The sequence below is a fragment of the Melanerpes formicivorus genome, unplaced genomic scaffold (assembly GCF_026170545.1).
Source record: "Melanerpes formicivorus ecotype bairdi unplaced genomic scaffold, bMelFor1.0.p_v2 SCAF_25, whole genome shotgun sequence".
NCBI classification, from domain to species: Eukaryota; Metazoa; Chordata; class Aves; order Piciformes; family Picidae; genus Melanerpes; species Melanerpes formicivorus.
In genome coordinates this window covers 4,527,933-4,548,129 of record NW_027142377.1, presented here as the reverse complement: position 1 = coordinate 4,548,129, position 20,197 = coordinate 4,527,933, and the positions used below count along the sequence as shown (strand labels likewise).

The 20,197-nt window shown below is 42.5% G+C and overlaps 1 protein-coding gene across 4 annotated transcripts in view; it reads right to left on the bottom strand.

Moving 5' to 3' along the window:
* Positions 1-20,197, bottom strand: part of KIF16B (kinesin family member 16B) — a 173,003-nt gene that overhangs the window by 36,037 nt on the left and 116,769 nt on the right. For 2 of the 4 annotated variants that reach the window (XM_068153117.1, XM_068153118.1), the window contains one exon: positions 17,073-17,162. The exons of the other annotated variants lie outside the window; for them this stretch is intronic. In XM_068153117.1, the coding sequence (XP_068009218.1) occupies positions 17,073-17,162 (90 nt within the window). The remainder of the gene's footprint in view (positions 1-17,072; positions 17,163-20,197) is intronic. 4 annotated transcript variants of the gene reach the window in all.

The following is a 20,197-nucleotide window of genomic DNA, read 5'->3' as shown; positions in this document are numbered from 1 at the left end:
CATACGAGCTCATCTCAGTGATACCTGGCAGCATTTATGAAACATCCTTGTCTCCTGTGGCCAACTCATGCCATAAATTTCAGCCACCCTTGCCTTTGAGAAATGCTAATAATGAAAACTCATCAAGGAGCAGCAATAATTTCTGCTGCTGACTAGATGGATGCCTTCCTGACTACTCAAAATTAATGGCAGATCTCAGGGTCTTCCAGAACATCTGTCACAGAGAAACACACCTGCAAACGAATACACAGGATGCCTCCAGGTTTGATTTGTTATATATATAAAGCAGCAACCCTCACAACAAACCAGACTGATTACAAGAAGTAGTTAGGTAGCATTCTGTGTCATTTAAAATGATAAAACCAGAAAAAATGCAGCTCAAGGAGGCAAATGGAAAGCTTAAAAGGAAATACTTAGTCCCTCCTCCAACAGTAAGAGTGATTGATAGTCACATAGGTTATAGATAAATTTTCACTAATGACTAGTCTTACAGACATTATAGAATGTTCTGTGATTCCAATCTGGACACCTCAGCTCAAGAAGGACAAAGAACTACTGGAGAGAGTCCAGCATAGGAACATTAGGATGATGAGGGGACTGGACCATCTTTCATGAGGAAAGGCTGAGAGCTGGAGCTGTTTAGCTTGGAGAAGAGGAGGCTGAGGGGGAATCTTATTAATGCTTACAAATATATATGCAGGGGGTGTCAGGAAGGTGGGGCCAGACTCTTCACACTGTTCTCCAGTGACAGAAGGTAATGGGCATCAACATGAACATAGGAAGTTCCATCTAACCATGAGAAGAAACTTTATGTTGAGGGTGGCAGAGCACTGGAGTAGGCTGCCCAGAGAGGTGGTGGAGATTGTCAAGGCCTGCCTGGATGTGTTCCTACATGATCTGATGTAGGTGATCCTGCTGTGGCAGGGGGTTGGACCCAATGATCTTCAGAGATCCTTTCCAACCCCTACCATTTTGTGATTTTATGATGGAACCAGTTGCTTAATCACATGATTAAAACCAAGCTGTAAACCTCATTCAAATCTGGGATTTTCCTGCCCCCATTACTGTTGTCACTAGATTATGCTTAAAACGACTGACAACTAATTAAATGTAATAGACATAAAAGATACATCTTCGGGACCTGGTGAAGGACTTTGAGTCTGCAGGACAAAAAAGTAAAACAACTCAAGAGACCAGGAAGATCACTGATGCTATCAATTACTCAAGCACTACCCTATTTAGTTCTGCTTTTCAGATTCTGAAGTCACAGGGGTGGAGGGGGGGGATGGGACAGATACTTGTTTCCCACAGTATAAGAGAACTTCTTGATTGAAGACTTGAAGGTAAAGCCTTAGAAAGCAATGAATATACCACACACACATGGAAAACTCAAAGACACACTTGACTAAAATGCCATGGAATTGAAGCCAACATCATTATTCAGGGCTGTAGTTAACTATTCCAAGTGTTTTGGTTTGGATTACACATCAGCAGACTCACAATTACTGTCTGTCAGATGCCTTCTAGAAGGCTGTAACAGAATCACAGAATGCACTGGGTTGGAAGGGACCCTTGAAGGTCAGCTCCACTGCAGGAAGCAGGGATATCTTCAACTAGATCAGGTTGCTCAGAGTCCCATCAAGCCTGACCTTGAATGTCACCAGGAATGGGGCCTCCATCACATCTCTGAGAAACCTGCTCCAGCATTTCACTACTCCCTGCTCTCCTCAAAGGGAGCCTCCTACAGCTATGACTCTTCCTCTGTGTACAGATGGCAGTACTAACATGGGAGGTAGTTCATTCTGGTATTAGTGACTCCTCTGGCATGGAGGAATTGATGCTCACATCATCCATTAACTAGGTCCTCCACCTCTAAAGTCTCACACCTACTGTGTAGTGGCACTAGAGGAGGCATGGTGGGCAAGGAGATGGATTGCTTGCCTCCCTTAAGGGGGACTTTTTTCCACTCACTGCTTACCCTCAGGGCCCTACCTACCTTCTGGTGTGGGGAGGATGCAGGATCCCAGGCAAGCAGGGAGTGTTCAGTTTGAGAGAAACCTGAAGTATTTCACAGAAAACACTGACACAGACCCCAGTGCCCAAGCAGCTGACAGAACTACACAGCACAAACCATTAAAGTGTCACACAGAATCACAGAATTGTCAGGGTTTGAAGTGACCTCAAAGATCATCCAGTTACAACCCTCCTGCCATAAGCAGGGACACCTCACACTAGATCAGGTTGCTCAGAGCCCCATCTGGCCTAGCCTTATAAACTTCCAGCGATGAGGCTTCTAACACCTCCATGGGCAACCTGTTCCAGCGTCTCACCACCCTCATTAATACCCAGTGGTACCAACAGCTATGACAGAAAATAAGTCAATTCAATACAGGAGAAAGTGGCCAAACAGAATTCTAGCTTTGATAGTTTTTTATCATTCCCAGCATCATAACCCTTTCTAGGCAACCATGAATTAGGTGGATGTTTTATGCTGGCTCCCAAAGTTCAGCAATCCTGAAAAGTCTGCCTTTTCATCTCACTCATGCTCAGGTCACCAACATTCCCACAAGGAATTTTGTTTTTCAGACACAGGCAGACAGCTTGCCCTCTGTGCTATTATTGCTGGCTTTGGTTCTGAAATACACCCTAGAGTAGACTGGACAACATCCTATACTTTCAGTCTTCTCCTCTTGACACTTTCAATTATACACCTGCAGCTCAATATTTTGCCTGAGAGTCAATACTTCTTTATGTTTATTTTCATATTAAACCACAAGAGATTGTGTTTTATTGATTTTTGTCATGCAGGGATGACTAATACATTTTGCTGGTTGGGTATTCTTGCTCTGGGCTCTGTAGTGGGGTGGACAATTCTCCTGTGTAAGAGGTAGCCTTGTGTATGTTCTGTGTTACAGAGACAGATGGTGAAAGACCCTGCCAGGCTTTTTTTGTTTTTAATGCATTTACATTACAGCAATCAAGAACATATCCTGAGAGCCTTACAGGAAAACCTCATTGCCAATACAAGGCTTTTAGAAACTGCTGCTCAAGTCTGTGAAGTTTGTCATCTTCCTTTCTTCTGAGGACAACCCGTTTTTAATGAAGAAACAATACTATTTTCACTACTTCAACTCTGAAAGCTCATTGCCAGCCACATGATCAATTCATATTTATATAGAACCTTACACAAAAAGGTGTCTCCTGCAGCCTGTAACAATGCTAACCATAAAGTTGCTTTGGGTTGGATTTTGGGTTGGTTTTGTTTCTTGTATTTTTCTTTTTTACAACAAATTCACAATTTAACCAACCTAACATATTAAAGAGGGGGATATTTACAACAGAACACTGCAGTTACACTTCATGGCTTTCTCCGTTGCACTGGTAATTACGCTCTGTTGGACTGACCCTGCATCTGACTTGTCACTTAACCTTGTAAGCTGATCCCTGAATATCAACCACAGTGGTTGGTAACACCATCCTGGCTCTGCTCAGATACTGTTCGACTGTGCCCTCACCACCAAGGTCCCCACTGTGCTGCAGCCACCCATAGCTCTTGGCTTGTCTTCTCCCTTGTGGAGCAGCCCTCATCTTGCTGCTCCCTGACAGCTGCATAGAACCCTCTAGTGGGAAATTCAGGGTGGGACTCACCTTGAATGTTCTTAAGTGACACATGAAGCCATTTATCTTTCTATAGTGAATGCAAATGGGGCCTATGAAGACAAAGAACAGTGCTTCAGTTTAACCTTTACACCCTAAAAAGCATGAGTGTCAAGAATCACAGGATGTTAGGGGTTGGAAGGGACCTCCAGAGATCGAGTCCAACCCCCCTGCCAGAGAAGGACCACGGAATCTATCACAGATCACACAGGGATGCATCCAGATGGGTCTTGAAAATCTCTGGAGAAGACTGTACAAACCCTCTGAGGAGTCTGTTCCAGGGCTCTGTGACCCTCACAGTGACGGCATATTTTATACTGAGGTATGCACCTCAGTACAAAATACCCATGAGCTTTGAGCCTTCCAGGGCATCTAGATAAACTATGAGCCACAAAAAGTAACAACTGTCGGCACAAACCGTTTTTCAGGAGCTTTTCTTCCTTGCAGCCTGTATCAGTGTTATCTGAACAAGGCCTCCATCAGCTGACAGTCAGCAGTATCTCAATCCCATTTAGATAAGTCACTCATTTGCTTAATGCAGTAATACAAAAATAAACAGCTAAATATTCTTATTGCACTTCAAAATCTACAGCTTGTATTTCCCTGTTTGTTCTCTCAGTGGTTCCAAAGAGATGACAGTTCTGCCATATCCTGTTGAAAAGCTGCCACATGAAGCTCAAGACAAGCTTGCTATAATTCTCCAGAATAGGCAGTGAATATTGTGCACCACAGCAGTTTCACATCTGCAGTTATGTCTAAATGTGCAAGGGGAAAGCAAAGGCAGCACAGGTGGGACCAGACAGGTTTTGCTCTTATTTATGTTATTGCTCAATATTAACCCAGGTATTTTCACAAAAAACAAAGTTAGATCTCAGTCATCCTAAATGAAGTGAAACCAAAGGACTGTACTTGAAAAGTCTACTTAATCTAGCTGCATTATCCCTGACCAACACACAGTAAGAACAAGTTGTTCTTCCCAAAATCCTTAGAAGACACTGAGACTGTCAATAGCAACTAATGATTAATGAAGCACAAGTCTTGAAGTTCCTCCAAAGCAAGGCAATCATAAAAAAAAAAGAAAGAAGCATCAAAAACCCCAATAATCCCCTCTGCCTTTCACTGAGCAGGAAGAAAAGTGAGACACAACATTGCAGCCTAAGACATTCCCCAAGCCTACAGTCAGGAGCAGCTAAGGAACGGCTGGATCTCCGCAACAAGTCACATTGTCTAGCAATTGCTCTTCTCAGAGGCATTCCTCTCTTGCAGGTAGCTATTACTCATCTGAAACTATTTTATTGATAAAACACCACGAATATTTTGATACCATGCAAATTTACTGGATAATTGAGCAGAGCCTTGAAAATCAGATTATCAAACAATCAAAGCAATTATTCTATCAAATGGTTTGTGGATGATGAGATGAAAGACTTACTCCTCTCTAAATGCCTCTTTTTATCCACTTCTGCATTACTAATGCACAATCAATGAAATCTGGAATTTGATGCCTGCCTGCAGGTTAATCTTGTCTCATGCTGAATGTATCAGAAAGTCTATAAAGCTAAAGGTATTTTCCCAGAGAGCCATTTGGAAACTTGTAGATTTCAGTACCTCCTCAGGACAGACCTAAAATAATCCCAAGTCTCATCATCAACCAAAACACAGGAGGCAGGAAGGGGAAGGAGGAGAGGCAGAGGGAAACTGTATTTCTGCAGAATTGCTTGTACCACGTCAAGAACATTTTCTTGCACGAATCTAGCAGCCAAACCAACAATCATCACAAATTAATTCCAACCCTGGGATCTTGCAAGGCTCTTACACATCCAGATTCTGCTTCATTACAAGAAATCCACACACTGAATTAATTTTCCTACTCAAAATAAACTGGGAATTGCATATTACGCTGGAAGCAAATATGCCAGGGGGTTTGCTGCGTCTCAAATGCTCCAGTCCTGATAAGCAACTATGAATTCAGAGGGTCCACATGGAATATTCTTTCCCCATAATCAAATGCACACTGAACTACAATATATGGTTAGCAGCAATGTTTTTCACACTTTACTTATGGGAAAAGGTTCTTCTCATTTGTAGACTGAGGTACTGAGCTAAGTCCTAACATTTCTTTTAAAACCAGCAGCAGCCAAAAGTTTCACGCTTCAGAAAGGACGGCCAGATGAAGCAATTAAATATCTACCTCTTAAATAGCTTCTGTAGCAAGTGGCAAAACAAAGCTGATGGGGAAGCACCGAGTGCTCTGAACATCCTATAATTGAGAATGGGATCTGAAAATGTGCATGTGACAAAATATTGCTTCCTCTATGTGTACTTCCTGGCTGTTACAGGTGACAAGAATGTGAATATTGAAATGATCTATACCGTAATCACTGTTATTTGTACTGAATAAAGGTGAAGACTACAATCAGGTGCTTGGGTAGTAAGGTTTACACACTGGTGTGTATCCTAAAATCTGCTACTTCAGTTTTCTTTCAGTATTTATGGAAAGGTAGATTATTAAAGCTAGTAAAATTCCAGGAGAGAAAGTGAAAATTAAGGTCTGCCACTAGTTTAGGCTTTCTGTTTCAGAAAGTATTTTCTAAATGCTTTTCTATATACACTTATAATTCTGTCACAGGTGTTACTTTAATACACACCATGGCATTTTCTGTTTACAAGCAGATCAATGTCACTAACAACTTCCATTTTAACTTGTGCCAAAATCTAGAGTTTCTAGGGAACAACAAAAAAAAAAGCTTTTAGACTGCTCACGCATTCTTGGTGTTTGTTGTAAGGTTATACTCAAAGTTACTCCTACTATGTTTTTCCATTGTATAAAACCAGAATTCCAGTGCATATTCCTGACTATTTTTAAAAATTATATCCAAATTTGCTAGTTTTTAACAAGAAATACCCTTCCAGTCCAGGCAGAACTAAATCTTGATGTATCACAGTATAACTAAGGTTGGAAGAGACCTCGAGGATCATCGAGTCCAACCTGCCACCACAGACCTCATGACTAGACCATGGCACCAAGTGCCACATCCAATCTCCTCTTGAATGCCTCCAGGGATGGTGACTCCACCACCTCCCTGGGCATCCCATTCCAATGACGAACAACTTGCTCAGTGAAGAACTTTCTCCTCACCTCGAGTCTAAACATCCCTTGGCGCAGCTTGAGACTGTGTCCCCTTGTTCTGATCATCATAGACTATGCCAGCTAATGGTCATGGAGCGTGGGAGTTCCTAGAGGCTGAAAGAACCTGAATTAAGAATTAATATCCAGACAAACCTGAACTTCCTGAAATAATAAAATAGCATCTGCAGGATGTTTTGTACCATCGTGTTCATTGCTCTCTCAAATACATGTAATCTGTGATTTTAAATTGCTCCTTCGATCCAAAAGCTTCCCAACATTAATCTTAACAATTACTGCACTTCAGAACAAATTGGGACTTTGGTCTCTGCAGGATCAAGGCTTTGCCATAAGCATTGCAGGTTTCAGAACAAAGTCATTTTAACTATCACCTTAGGTGTTTTTAGTTACAGATGCTTACAACTATAGTGCTACTTAAAGCTGAACACTAGAAGCATCCAAATGCCCAGAATTTGGCACTCAACGAAACTACCTAAACCTTATGTAACAATTATGTAGTTACTAATGCCAGTAAACGCAGAAATCCAATGGTTGAACCAGCAGAGCTTCAGCCTGGCCAGCTCCAATGCAACAAGCTCTTGATTTTTGCTGCCAAAGCAGTTCCTAAGCTCTAGGATCTCCCCAGTTACATGGCAACTGGCTTGCAAGTCATGCAAGCCAAGTACCTCAAAGTTATTGCTTCCTCACCCTTTTCCCTCTCAGAGTATTCTTCAGAGATTAACATAAATTTTACATTTAATGAAATGCTACAGCTGCACAATTACAACCCAAAATTAGAGCAGCAAGCCAGCCAGGATGCCAGCACAAATGCTGCCTTAAGTGCACAAGTCTGCTGCATTATGAGTCTCTTCCTGGTTTAACTTCTCCAAGAACTGTCTTTCTGATAAGACTTCTAAAAATAAATTAATGGTTACATAAACATACAGAAAATGTCCAATTATGCTTGACACCAACAACAATCATAAAATGGGTTGGGTTGGAAAGAACCTTTAAAGGTCAATCCCTCCCAGTGATCAGGGACGTCTTCAACTACATCAGGTCACTCAGAGTCCTATCCAATGTGACCTAGAATGTTTCCAGGGATGGGGCATCCACCATCCCTTTCTGGGCAATCTGGGCCAGTGTCTCACCACACTCACTGTAAAACATTTCTTCCTTCTCTCTAGTCTACATCTCCCCTATTTTAGTTTAAAACCATCACCCCTTGCCCTGTCATGGCAAGCCCTGCTAAAAGGTCTCTCTCTATTTTTCTTACAAGAACCCTTTATGTACTAAAAAGCTTCAGTGAGGGCTCCCTGAAGCCTTCTCCTCTCCAGCCTGAATAATCCCAACACTCTCAGTCTGTCTTCAGAGGAGAGGTGCTCCAACCCTCTCATCATTTGTGGCCTCCACTGAAACCACCCCAACAGGTTCATGTCCTTCTTGTGCAGAGGACTCCAGAGCTAGACACAGCACTGTAGGTGGGGTCTCACTACAGCTGAGCAGAAGGGTTGAAATCACCTCCCTTGATCTGCTGGTTACAAAGTTAGTGCAAAACTACATTTCTGACAGTGATCCTCGGGAGAAAAACTAAGGATGTTTTCCTAAAATGAATAGCTTCACCTCCAACTCATCCCCTCATCTTTATCTGTGCCAGAACTTAATGTCAAAGATTTCTTCCATTTCTTGCAAGGGCACCAGATATATGGAAGAAGAATACACAGATCCCTCCCTGGCAGTTACCTGTAAGAGGAGTACGAAGGCAAAATGAAAGGACAGTGAGATCAGCCAGCAGTGGTTACATGAACAGTGGCATGCCTCTTTGTTCATCATTGAAGAGTTGAATTACTCCTAAATGAGAAATAGTACTAGAAAAGTCTAAAAAGAAAGAAAAGATTACAAAACTGATGTCTGTTTTATTTTAATAGCAAGCATACACATAATATGTTGGGTGGTTGTGGGCAGTATGGATGGATGATATTAGACCTTGCTTCACACATTCATCTTCTCTCAGATGCAAATACTTCCAACAAAAAAAACAGACAATAGCTTGGAGTTTTAAATACTGAAAACTGAAATACTTAAAAATCTTTTTAAAGTAAGCTTGAAACAGGTGTTTTGAATTCAAAAACATTCATACAGTGTTTCTACAAAACCTGAGAAATACTTTCTGCCCTATGAGTTGCATGCAATTTTCACAGGTATGCAAAGCAAAGAGCTGCCTGTTAACTCCTCCAGCTGACAACAGCCTCGAGGATGTTCCTGATAAGCAGAGGATATCACCTTCAGAAATAAAAATAAATACATAATTCTTAATTATATTACTGGTGACTTGCCTCCACAACACTACACTTTAAAAACCAGGCACCATGTTTTTCCTAATGGTTATAAGACACAGTTTTTTACAATCCAATACTTCAGGCACCTGAAGAACTCTGTCATCCAAGCAACAGCCTCTGATCCCAGCTTCTGGTATGGATGTGTTACTGCACTATATTGTGTACACTCATCTCCCTGGTGGGAATAGCAGATGGGAGGTATGGGCAGATAATCTGGTAACTGGAAGGCTGAAGTTTGCTGTGGTTTCAGATACAGATGATCTGCATCCATTCAGTCATGTAAGATGATACAAACCAGAGCAGCAGCAGAGGAAACCAACTCAATTATGACCTAAGATTATTTCAAAATTACACCCAGTCCTTTTGTGCTTTAGATTGTGAAAGACAGAAATACAGATTTATCTACAGACCTCCCTACAAATGCAAATACCTAAATGATTACATTCTGTTAAATAAACTGGAAGTCAATAGCTTTGGCACTCCCAGAGAAATCTTGACTCCACACGTACATCCGTGTCTCCACAAACGAATCTATAAATGCAAGCATGTATTTTACCTTCTCTTTGGCAGTTCTCTGTGGATTTACTAATCTTTTAAGCCAAAAATCACTGCTAGTAATAAAAATGCCTCAATAGTAGCTACTTCTCTTAATGCTATCTATAGATCTGCCCAGTGATGCCCAATGAGAGGACAAGGGGTAATGGGTGGAAGCTGAGGCATAGGAAGTTCCATGGAAACATGAGGAAAAAATTTTTCATTGTGAGGGTACAGAACACTGGAACAGGCTGCCCAGGAGGGTTGTGGAGTCTGACTCCATGGAGATACTCAGCCCCTAACCTTCTGTGATTCTGTGTGTTTTAAGCATATGGAAAGAGGTTCCAGTAAGACTGACAGAGAGCTCTATAACCAGAATCTACAGTGAAAGCCCCATAAAACCTGGCCTAGATACCTAGATTAAAGTGGGAATTAAGGATTCCCATGTAAAGAAGGGGCTTCATAAACCTTGGGTTTGGCTTGAGAAAGACAGACAATTGGTCCTCTGCTCTCTTTTGAAAGAGGGAAATGGCAAAGTGTTGGGAAGAAGGAAGCTGTCTCGACTGTGCATTGCTCAAACTTGCTGAACTAACAGAGGTGGGAGCATGAGCTTTCCCTTAGAACAAGATGAGAATCGGGAAGGGAAGTTTTTCTGCAGAAATCAGCACTCTGGTAGTAGTTCAAAGCCATGAACTATTAAGAAAAGATGAAGGGGTGTGGGGGGGGAAGAGAATCTTATGGTGAAAGTTCTCACTTCACTATTAAAGAGTCCTCTTGCTTCTGTTTCTGATTAATAACAAACAGAAAGTATGTCCCTGACAGAGACTGCTGCAACTGAAAACCAAGGCCTTAATTAAAATTCCAAAAATAATAAGAGAGTCATTAACAATCTAGCAAGGTAAGGAAGCTGAAGCTGGGTAAATGACAATCATGCAGACCTGAAAAAAATCCAGGCACCATTAAATGCCTGGTACTTAACTGCCACTGGCACAGTCTCACCCTGCTGCAGCTTCTTCAGTCTTCCAAAATTTGCATCTGACACATTTCAATTAGATACCCAGTTGTCAGCAGCCACTTAATTACATCAGAAGACACAAGCAGGTGTATAAAATATATGGCATATTGTAAGACTGGAGGACATTAGATAGTTCATGCTTCTGAAAGAGATATGCATTTTTTGCCCCCTTTTCCTTTTTAAACCTTCCTAATAAATCAGATTGCCAATACACTCCTTTGGGGATTCAGTGGCAGCACCACAAAATGCATGATCAGCAAATTATGAAAATACTGATGTAGTAACTCAGAGCTGAGCAACTAATGAGCTGTAAAGTTCACTTCTAAAAGCAGGACACTCATACATTAAACACATCCCCAGTAATTTTGCTGTTCATTATAAATATTAATTTAGAGTTGGAAGGTGAAGTATGCAGAATAAAATTCAACTCTGATGGATTCTGATAGCATTACTCTTCAGGATCAAGTTCCTTTGCAGTAATACACAGTCACTAAGCACACAACTTTGCCAAATTTGGCATTAAAAATGCATTTTTAGCCTCGCTGTGAATCCCAAATTAGGTCAATGACAGATGACTTAGCAGTCGATAGATGAGTCTCAATTTACCAAACAAACTGAACTCCGACTCACCTTGCAAAACTAATCCAAAATTAGCATAAATTAAGGCTATTTTAAATAAAGGTAAAAATATGGGAAGCCATTAATCATTCCCAGAACACTGATAATGAAATGCCTGCAAATAAAACAAATGCCAAAGCTTTACTACAGTGCATGGCATGATGTGTTCCATCCATCACAATGTGCTCTTACCCTCAGATAAACAAGGACACAGTAGTTCACAGAAATGCTGGTGAGTAGAGGAAACCAAGTGTATTAGCTAGGCTTTCTAGCTAGTATTAGCTAGGCTTCATCTGGCCACAAACTTGCCATTTTCTTGTTGTGTCTTAAGTCTCAAAGCAGGAAACATCTCAAAGGTTGTTGTGAAGTGGAGTTTCACCAAAGGCTGACACAAGATATTACCAAAGTGACAGATTTGCTGCTTCCCAAGCTAACATGAGCAAGCATTTCTTTCAAGTACATTAGAAGCCAAACCACAGAATACAGAATTAACCAGGTTGGAAAAGACCTTTGAGATCACTGAGCCCAACCTATCACCCAACACCATCTAATCAACTAAACCATGGCACTAAGCACCTCATCCAGTCTCCTTTTAAACACTTCCAGTGATGGTGACTCCTCCACCTCCCTGGGCAGCAGATCCCAAAGGCCAATCACTCTTTCTGGGAAGAATTTCTTCCTAACATCCAGCCTACACCTCCCCTGGAGCAGAATGAGACTGTGGTCTCTCATTCTGTCACTGGTTACCTGGGAGAGGAGAGCAAGAGACCAACCCCACCTGGCTACAACCTCCCTTCAGGCAGTTGTAGAGAGCAGTAAGGTCTCCCCGAGCCTCCTCTTCTCCAGAGCAACCCCAGTTCCTTCAGCCTCTCCTCATAGGGCTGTGCTCCAACCCCCTCACCAACTTTATTGGCCTTCTCTGGACACATTCCAGCAACTCAACATCTTTCTTAAGCTGAGGGCCCAGAACTGGAGACAGTACTCAAGGTGTGGCCTAACCAGTGTTGAATACATGGGCACGACGACTTCACTGCTCCTGCTGGCCACACTGATACTGGCCAGGATGCCACTGTCCTTCTTGGCCACCTGGGCACACTGCTGGCTCATGTTCAGCTTACTATCAACCAGTACGCCCAGGCCCCTTTCTGCCCAGCCACTCTCCAGCCACTCTTGTCGCCAGCCTGTAGCACTGCATGGGGTTGTTGTGGCTAACAAGTAGAACCCAGCACTTGGATGTGTTAAATCTCATTCCTATGCTTCTCCAAAGAGTGTAATTTTTCAGGGAAAGTTATATTGGCAAGCCTGTGAGACTTGGTATTTGCCTTGAAATGCAAAAACTTACTAAAACATACTATCATGCATTTCCTATCACGCATTAGAAGTATATTCATCTGTTATGTACTAGTCTTAGTTTACTTAAGACACAGACATATGGCAATATGGAAATGTAAATAAGAAACAAATTGTCACATTAAAGCAGAGAATGCATTAACCTTGCAAGCATGACCACAAACAGGGAAGAAGCTGGGGAGAAAAAAACAACAGTGAGTGCTGTAGAGAATGGAAAAGAGATAAAATACATAGCAAAAACATTACAGATTCATGGATTCCATCAGATTGGAAGGGACCCTCAAAGGTCATCCTATCTAACACCCCTGATGTGAGCAGGGAAATCTCCAACTAGATCAGGCTGCCCAGGGCCACATCAAGTCTGATCTTGATCTTGTCTCTAGGGATGGGCCCTCAAGCACAGAATCACAGAATTGTCAGGGTTGGAAGGGACCTCAAGGATTCATCCAGTTCCAACCCCCCTGCCATGGGCAGGGACACCTCATGCTACATCAGGTTGCCCAGAGCCACATTCAGCCTGGCTTTCAAAAATTCCAGGGATGGGGCTTCTGCCACCTCCGGGGCAACCTGTTCCAGTGTCTCACCACCCTCATGGGGAAGAACTTCTTCCTAATATCTAATCTAAATCTCCCCTCCTCTAGCTTGGACCCATTCCCCCTAGTCCTATCACTACCCGACACCCTAAAAGTCCCTCACCACCTTTCTTGTAGGCTTCAGCACATCCCTGGGCACCATGTAAAGAACTTCCTCCTGACGTCCAACCTAAATCTACCCTGCTCCAGTTTAAAACTGTTGCCCCTTGTCCCATAGCTACAAGTCCTTCTAAACAGTCCTTCCCCAGCCTTCCTGTAGGTCCCCTTTAGATATTGAAATACCATCATAAAGCCTCTCTAGAGCCTTCTCTTCTCCAGGCTGAACAGCCTAAACTCTCTCAGCCTGTCTTCATAGCAGAGGTGCTCCATCCTTCTGATCATCTTCATTGCCCTCCTCTGGACCCACTCCAGCAGGTCCATTAATCATGAAAACTGTAAGGAAAAACACTTCATCTGGGCAGACTCCAGGCCGAAGAAAACTATGTGCCTTTGCTCCAGGCTGGGATATGTTCTCAGTTTATGCTCTTCGATGCAGGGCACTATTTTGACATAGTAATCCCATCCCTATGTTCTCACAGTTCTTCAGAACAAATAAAAACACAAAATGCAAACCACTCCCTCCTCCAAAACCAAAAAAGTCTGATTTTTTTACTGTGAATTATAAATGCTCGATTCAAGAAGGTGACATCATTAGACTGCAACACACAGGACATTTTAGCAGGGGATTTAAGAAGATCAGATCCCTCCTGTATCTCATTAGCACCCTGAAGAAGTTGATCTCCCACCTAATTTAAAAGTCAAACTAGACTGTTCTTTCACATATAGTCAGGACCAATGAGGAACTCTGAAAGGGACTACTCAGACCCTTTTTCCTAAATAGAGATCAGTCTCAGAGGTGCTCAGATAGCCCTTTTCTATTCAGCTGGATAACTGCCTGTCTGGTTTTCCACAGTTAGATGCAATTAGTCTATCCTGTTCACAGACTATAACCCAAACATCCAGAAGGGAACAGCAATTAATTCAAATAACAAAAGAAAATTATACCAATGCTCATTAACAAGTAACATTTTTAAATCACTTGTGGAAAGAGAATATTTCTGTTTCCTATACAAAACTCATTTTTTTACCTTTACAATCATTAGAAAAAGTAATTTCATTTATTTTTTTTCTTTCTTTCTCTTTGTATTTTCAACCAAACTCTGGTTTAGATATTTGTGTGGTAATAGACAATTCTGTTTTTCATACTCTTTTGGAGTGGCAATGATCTTAAATCCTGGAATCTCCACCAAATGTGTAGATCTCTTCCAGATCTACACATTTTACTCTTTAAAATTCAAGGCCTTCCAATGCTCAGTCAGTCACAGTATCACACAACACCGGGGCTTGGAAGGGACCTCTAGACATCATTGAGTCCAACCACCATGCCAAAGCAGGATCACCAAGGACAAGCCACACAGGACCACATCCAGACAGGTTTTGAAAGTCTCCAAAGAACACTCCACAACCTCTCTACACAGCCTGTTCCAGTCTTCCATCACCCTTAAAGAAATTCCTCCTCAAGTTTAGACAGAAGTTCCTATGTTCAAGTTTGTGCCCAGGTGCGGTCTCACCAGGGCAGAGTAAAGCAGGAGGAGAACCTCCTTAGACCTGCTGGACACTCTTTTCTTGATGATGTCATTGGTGTTCTTGGCCACAAGGGCACATTGGTGGCCCATGGAGAACTTGTCCACTAGGACTCCAAGGTCTTTCTCTGTGGAGGGGATCTCCTGCAGGACGACCTCTAGTTTGCACTGGTGCCTGGAGTTAATCCTCCCCAGATGCTGGGCTCTACACTTGTCCTTATGGAACTTCACGAGGTTCACCTTTGCCCAGCTCTCAGACTGTTCAGATCTTGCTGGATGGCATACCATCCACCCCTCCCAGTTTCATATCACCAGTGATCTTGCTGAGGGTACACTCTATCCCCTCACCCAGGCCATTGATGAAAATATTGAACAAAACTGGACCTAGTACTGATCCCTGGGGAACAGCACTGGCCACAAGCCCCCAGCTGGACTCTGTGCCACTGATCACAAGCTTCTGAACTCTATTGCTAAGCCAGTTTCCAATCCACCACCCAGTCCAATCATCTAACCCACTTTTCTTGAGTTTACCTATGAACATGTTATGGGAGACAGTATCAAAAGTCTTGCTGAAGTCAAGGTAGAAAACATCCACTGCTCTCCTTTCATCTTGATAAATCCATGCTGGCTACTCCTGATAACCTTCTTTTCTTTCATGTGGTTAGGGATGGCCTCCAGAATGAGCTGCTCCACCACCTTTCCAGGGACAGAGGTGAGGCTGACTGCTCTGGAGTTGGCCAGGTCTTTCTTCTTACCCTTTCTGAACACTGGAGTGACACTGGCTTTCCTCCAGTCTTCAGGCACCTCCCCCATTCTCCACGAGCTTTCAAAAATGCTGGCGAATGCTACAGCAACATCAACGAAGCCCAAGAAAAAGTTTGCACACTATTGCATCTTTCTTGAAAATATTATTTTTTAATGTATTGCTTAGGATTATCTGGCCCAGGTTTCTTTACTTGTGCTAACTCTCAAACCAGGATCACTTCCATGGCTTGAATGATAATTTTCATATATTTCTGCAAGTATCCAAGGGAATGAGTAGAAAGGAAGCAAAATGTTAATAATGAAAAGTTAGATGTGGAAAGCAAGAACTGTAATTCTAAAAGCACTCCTGCCAATCAACTAAAGCTCTGTCAGGCACAGCTCCTCATATCCTGAATACCCAGAGTCTCCAAGGTGGTCAGAAAGATCAATTTTCCATATTGCAGCAACCTGGAAGCCACTATTACAAAAGGGTACCTGTGGAACAACACTTCTTTTATAAATGAGGAGTTGTCAGGATGACATGATCTGACTGCAAGTACCTTGCAATGAACAAAACACCAGCCTCCAGGGACCCGCACCAGTCAGCAGTGAAGGGAATGAATGGCTGGAGGGAACAAATGGGAGTCATGTTTTCACTGAAACATTCATCTAGTATCTAGCAGCCTTGGAGCTTTCAAATACTGAAGAGCTTGCCAATTTTACTAGGAGCATACTGCTGATAGGAATCATAGAATAGTTTGGGCTGGAAGGCACCTTTAAAGGTCATCTAGTCCAACTTCCTTGCAGTGAGCAGGGACACATTCAACTAGAGCAGGTTGCTCAGACCCCCTGTCCAACCCGACTTGCAAGGATTTCCGTCACCTCTCTGGGCAGCCTGTGTCAGTGCTTCACCACCCTCTTGGTCAAACATTTCTTCCCTGTATCTTTTCTTAATAAACATTCTATTAGTTTCAAACCATTACTCCTTGGTCTATTTCAACAGGCCCCACTAAAAAGACTGTTACCATCTTTCTTACAAGCCCCCTTCAAGCACTGAAAGACCACAATAAGGTCTACCTGGAGATTTCCCCAGGCTGAAGAGTATGGACCCCTGAGGGACACCACATGTCACTAATCACCAGCTGGACATTGAGCCACCGACCACTATCCTCTGGATGTGGCCATCCAACTAATTTCTCATCTACCAAACAGTCAACCCATCAAATTCCTATTCCTCCAATTTAAAGAGAAGGATGTCATGAGTGATAATGTCAAAAGTCTTACAAAGACCAGATAGGTCTTCCCTTGTCCACTGATGAAGTCACTCCACTACAGAAGGCCACTAGGCTGGTCAGGAAGGACTTGCCTTTGGTGAAGCCACGCTAGCTGTCTCAAATCCCCTCTTTTTTTCTGTGTAACCATCTTTCATTTACCTCCAGTCTTTCCTGCAAAACAAGTTTTACCCAAACTCACCTCTGGGTACTTCAGTTTTAAAGTTTTATGCATTTCTCGAAAGCGACTGTAGCGCCTGAACACGGTCCACGTCTCATCCAGCACTGTTATCTGTGTCACACAATAGGAAAAGAACAAACAGAAGTAAAACCACACAATGCACAATGCTGAAAACCATACAGTGTGCCAGCTTATCAGATTGAAAGAGGCAACTCTTTGTTCCCTTAAATCTCTAAGTCGTTATTTGTTTCCTTAATTTTTCTTTTATGACAATGAAAGAATTGTCTTTAATAAGGAGCACTGATTGCAAAGCAAGAAAACTGAATGCATTTATTCCTTATTCTGGAGAGGTCTGACAAAGCTGTAAATAGATTAAAATATCCCCAATTCCCAATCACTCCTTGGTGCAACTCTCAGCGTGACAACCAGCAGGTGTTCCACTAATGAACAACTAAGACCCAGCACAAGTGTTGTGTAGCCTCTCTATATGTTCATAGAAGTGTATATTTTCATACACACACACACACACACACACATACTCTCATATACACACAATCATAGAATGGTTTGAATTGGAAGGGAACTTAAATACCATCTAGTTCCAACAGCCCTGCCACTGGCAGCCCTATGAGGAGAGGCTGAGGGAGCTGGGGCTGCTTAGCCTGGAGAAGAGGAGACTCAGGGGTGACCTTATCACTCTCTACAACTACCTGAAGGGAGGTTGTAGACAGGCTGATGATGGTCTCTTCTCCCAGGCAGCCAGTACCAGAACAAGAGGACACAGTCTCAGGCTGCGCCAGGGGAGGTTCAGGTTGGATGTTAGGAAGAAGTTCTATACAGAAAGAGTGATTGCCCATTGGAATGGGCTGCCCAGGGAGGTGGTGGAGTCACCGTCATTGAAGGTGTTCAGAAGGAGACTTGATGGGGTGCTTGGTGCCATGGGTTAGCTGTTTGGGTGGGTTGGATTGGTTGATGGGTTGGACACGATGATCTTGAAGGTCTCTTCCAACCTGGTTTGGTTTATTCTAATAAAGGTTTATTCTAATAAAGGAACATTTTCCACTAGACCAGGTTGTTCAAGGCCTTTTCCAACCTGGCCTTTAACACCTCCAGGGAGGGGGGATCCACAACCACCCTGGGCAACCTGTTCCAGTGTCTCACCACCCTCACTGTCAAAAATTTCTTCCTAATATCCAGTATAAATCTACCCTCTTCCAACTTAAAACCATCCCCTCTTGTGCTATCACTACAAGCCCTTCTAAAAAGCCCCTCCTCAGCTTTCTTGCAGGCCCCCTTCAGGTACTGGAGATACACAGAAATACACATTAACAAATACATATTTCTTGCACACACAGAATTCATTACCACACAGAATGGGATTCCAATTCATAGGATAAAAAATTGTGCATGTCAGTTTTCAGAAGATATTCCTTTAAAGGACTCTAAGTCTCTGTCATCAAGATACTACCACAGAACCATAGAATTCTTTCAGTTGGATAAGACCTCTAAGACCACTGAATCTAACCACCAGCCTAACACCACCGTGGCCATTAAACCATGTCCTGAAGTGCCTATGTTGATGTTCCCATTTATAGGGGAAGATTCATTGAAATCAAGAGAATTACTCCTGATAATAAAGCACAGCAACAGAAGCAAAGAGGGAAAGCAAAGCGAACCTTACCATAAGGTGTTCACAGAATCCTCACTGGAACTGAGGGGCCAACAAAAATTTCAGGGAAAGAAATTTTTTCCACTGTCTGAAATCAGGTGAAAGAAATTTCTAAGTAGATCATAAAAATGCCATGGCTGGAGCCTTTGACTGTACAAGAAGTCTTTTTCTGAGGCTCTGGTGATCTAAGGCTACCAAGAAGCAATGTTGCAGGGAGAGGTGAATATTATTCTACATCGACAACTAGGGCTGGAGAAAGCCAGCTGGCATTGCCTAAACCTGAAAGACTGTTGCTTTTTCAGTCTAACAAGTCTAATATGTGGTATTACCTCCACCTAGATCAAAAGCATTTTCACAAAGCACATTTCAAAGACATAGGCTTCTTCATCTTAAAGCAACTCCTAAACTTAACAGGTAGATCCCTTATTACTGAGTGTATCAGGAAGTTACAGAGGTAAAGAAAGTCGCCAAGATAACCAAGCAGGAGAAAAATAAACCAAAGCAGTAAAGCCAGCAACCAGAACCAGCACCACTGTTGATAACTGCTACCTCACATTTGCAGCAAACTCATCTCTTGTTCGCCCTTCCCTGCCTGCTGCCTCTACTGCTGCATACAGAAGGAAGCGTTTTAGAAAGCAAAATATGAATATAGGGATATTTTCACGTTACACTCATCTCCATTAGCCATTCTGTTGTGAATAATTACTTTAAAAGGAAAGGGCTTTGTGATTTCAATCTTCAAGTAGATATTAGAGTGCAATAGATAATCATAGACGCTACTCGTTCCTGCTTTCTGTGTTGCTTTAATTCTGTATGTCAATGTTTCTGAGACATGAAATTCTGCTGTGGTGATTTCTTTGCAGGGATCTTTATTCAAAAGCAACTACTTTTTTTTTTTCCCCCCTAGGGTTTTTACAGCAGCATGTCTTCAGGGGAGCGACAGAACACAAGGCAGGCAGGACTCTTCCAGCTACACAGCTTCAGAAAGAGCACAAATGTCAGCTTGCCAGTGATGCTGCTGGCTGTGCATCTGACACCTGTCTAGGTGACAGAGTGGTACCAAGGTGGTACAAAGTTTAAAAAACAAGTTGTCAGGTAACAACAAGAAGGAAAACAGCAAATCCATCTGTCTGTACTGCCTAAGAACTGAAGAATTTTCTCTAGAACATTCCCTGGTGGCTTCACTTAACCTGACTTGGTGCCTGTCATCCTCTTTGTTTACTTTTCTAACTCTTGTAATAAGGCTAGCAGGTAAAGTGTTGCAAAACTGTACTGTGTTACTGCTGATATTATTGGAAAAATCATTTCAAAGCTAAACAAAATCTTAAATGGTCCCCAAAGCTCAACAAGAAAGTTATTAGGACTGACAGGATCAAATTCCACTCATATAAGGAGGAGAATTATGGTGCAGCTGGCATGGCAATAGAATTTCCAGATCTGGGCCTTTTACTTCTGCAGGTGATCCAACCACTCTGGG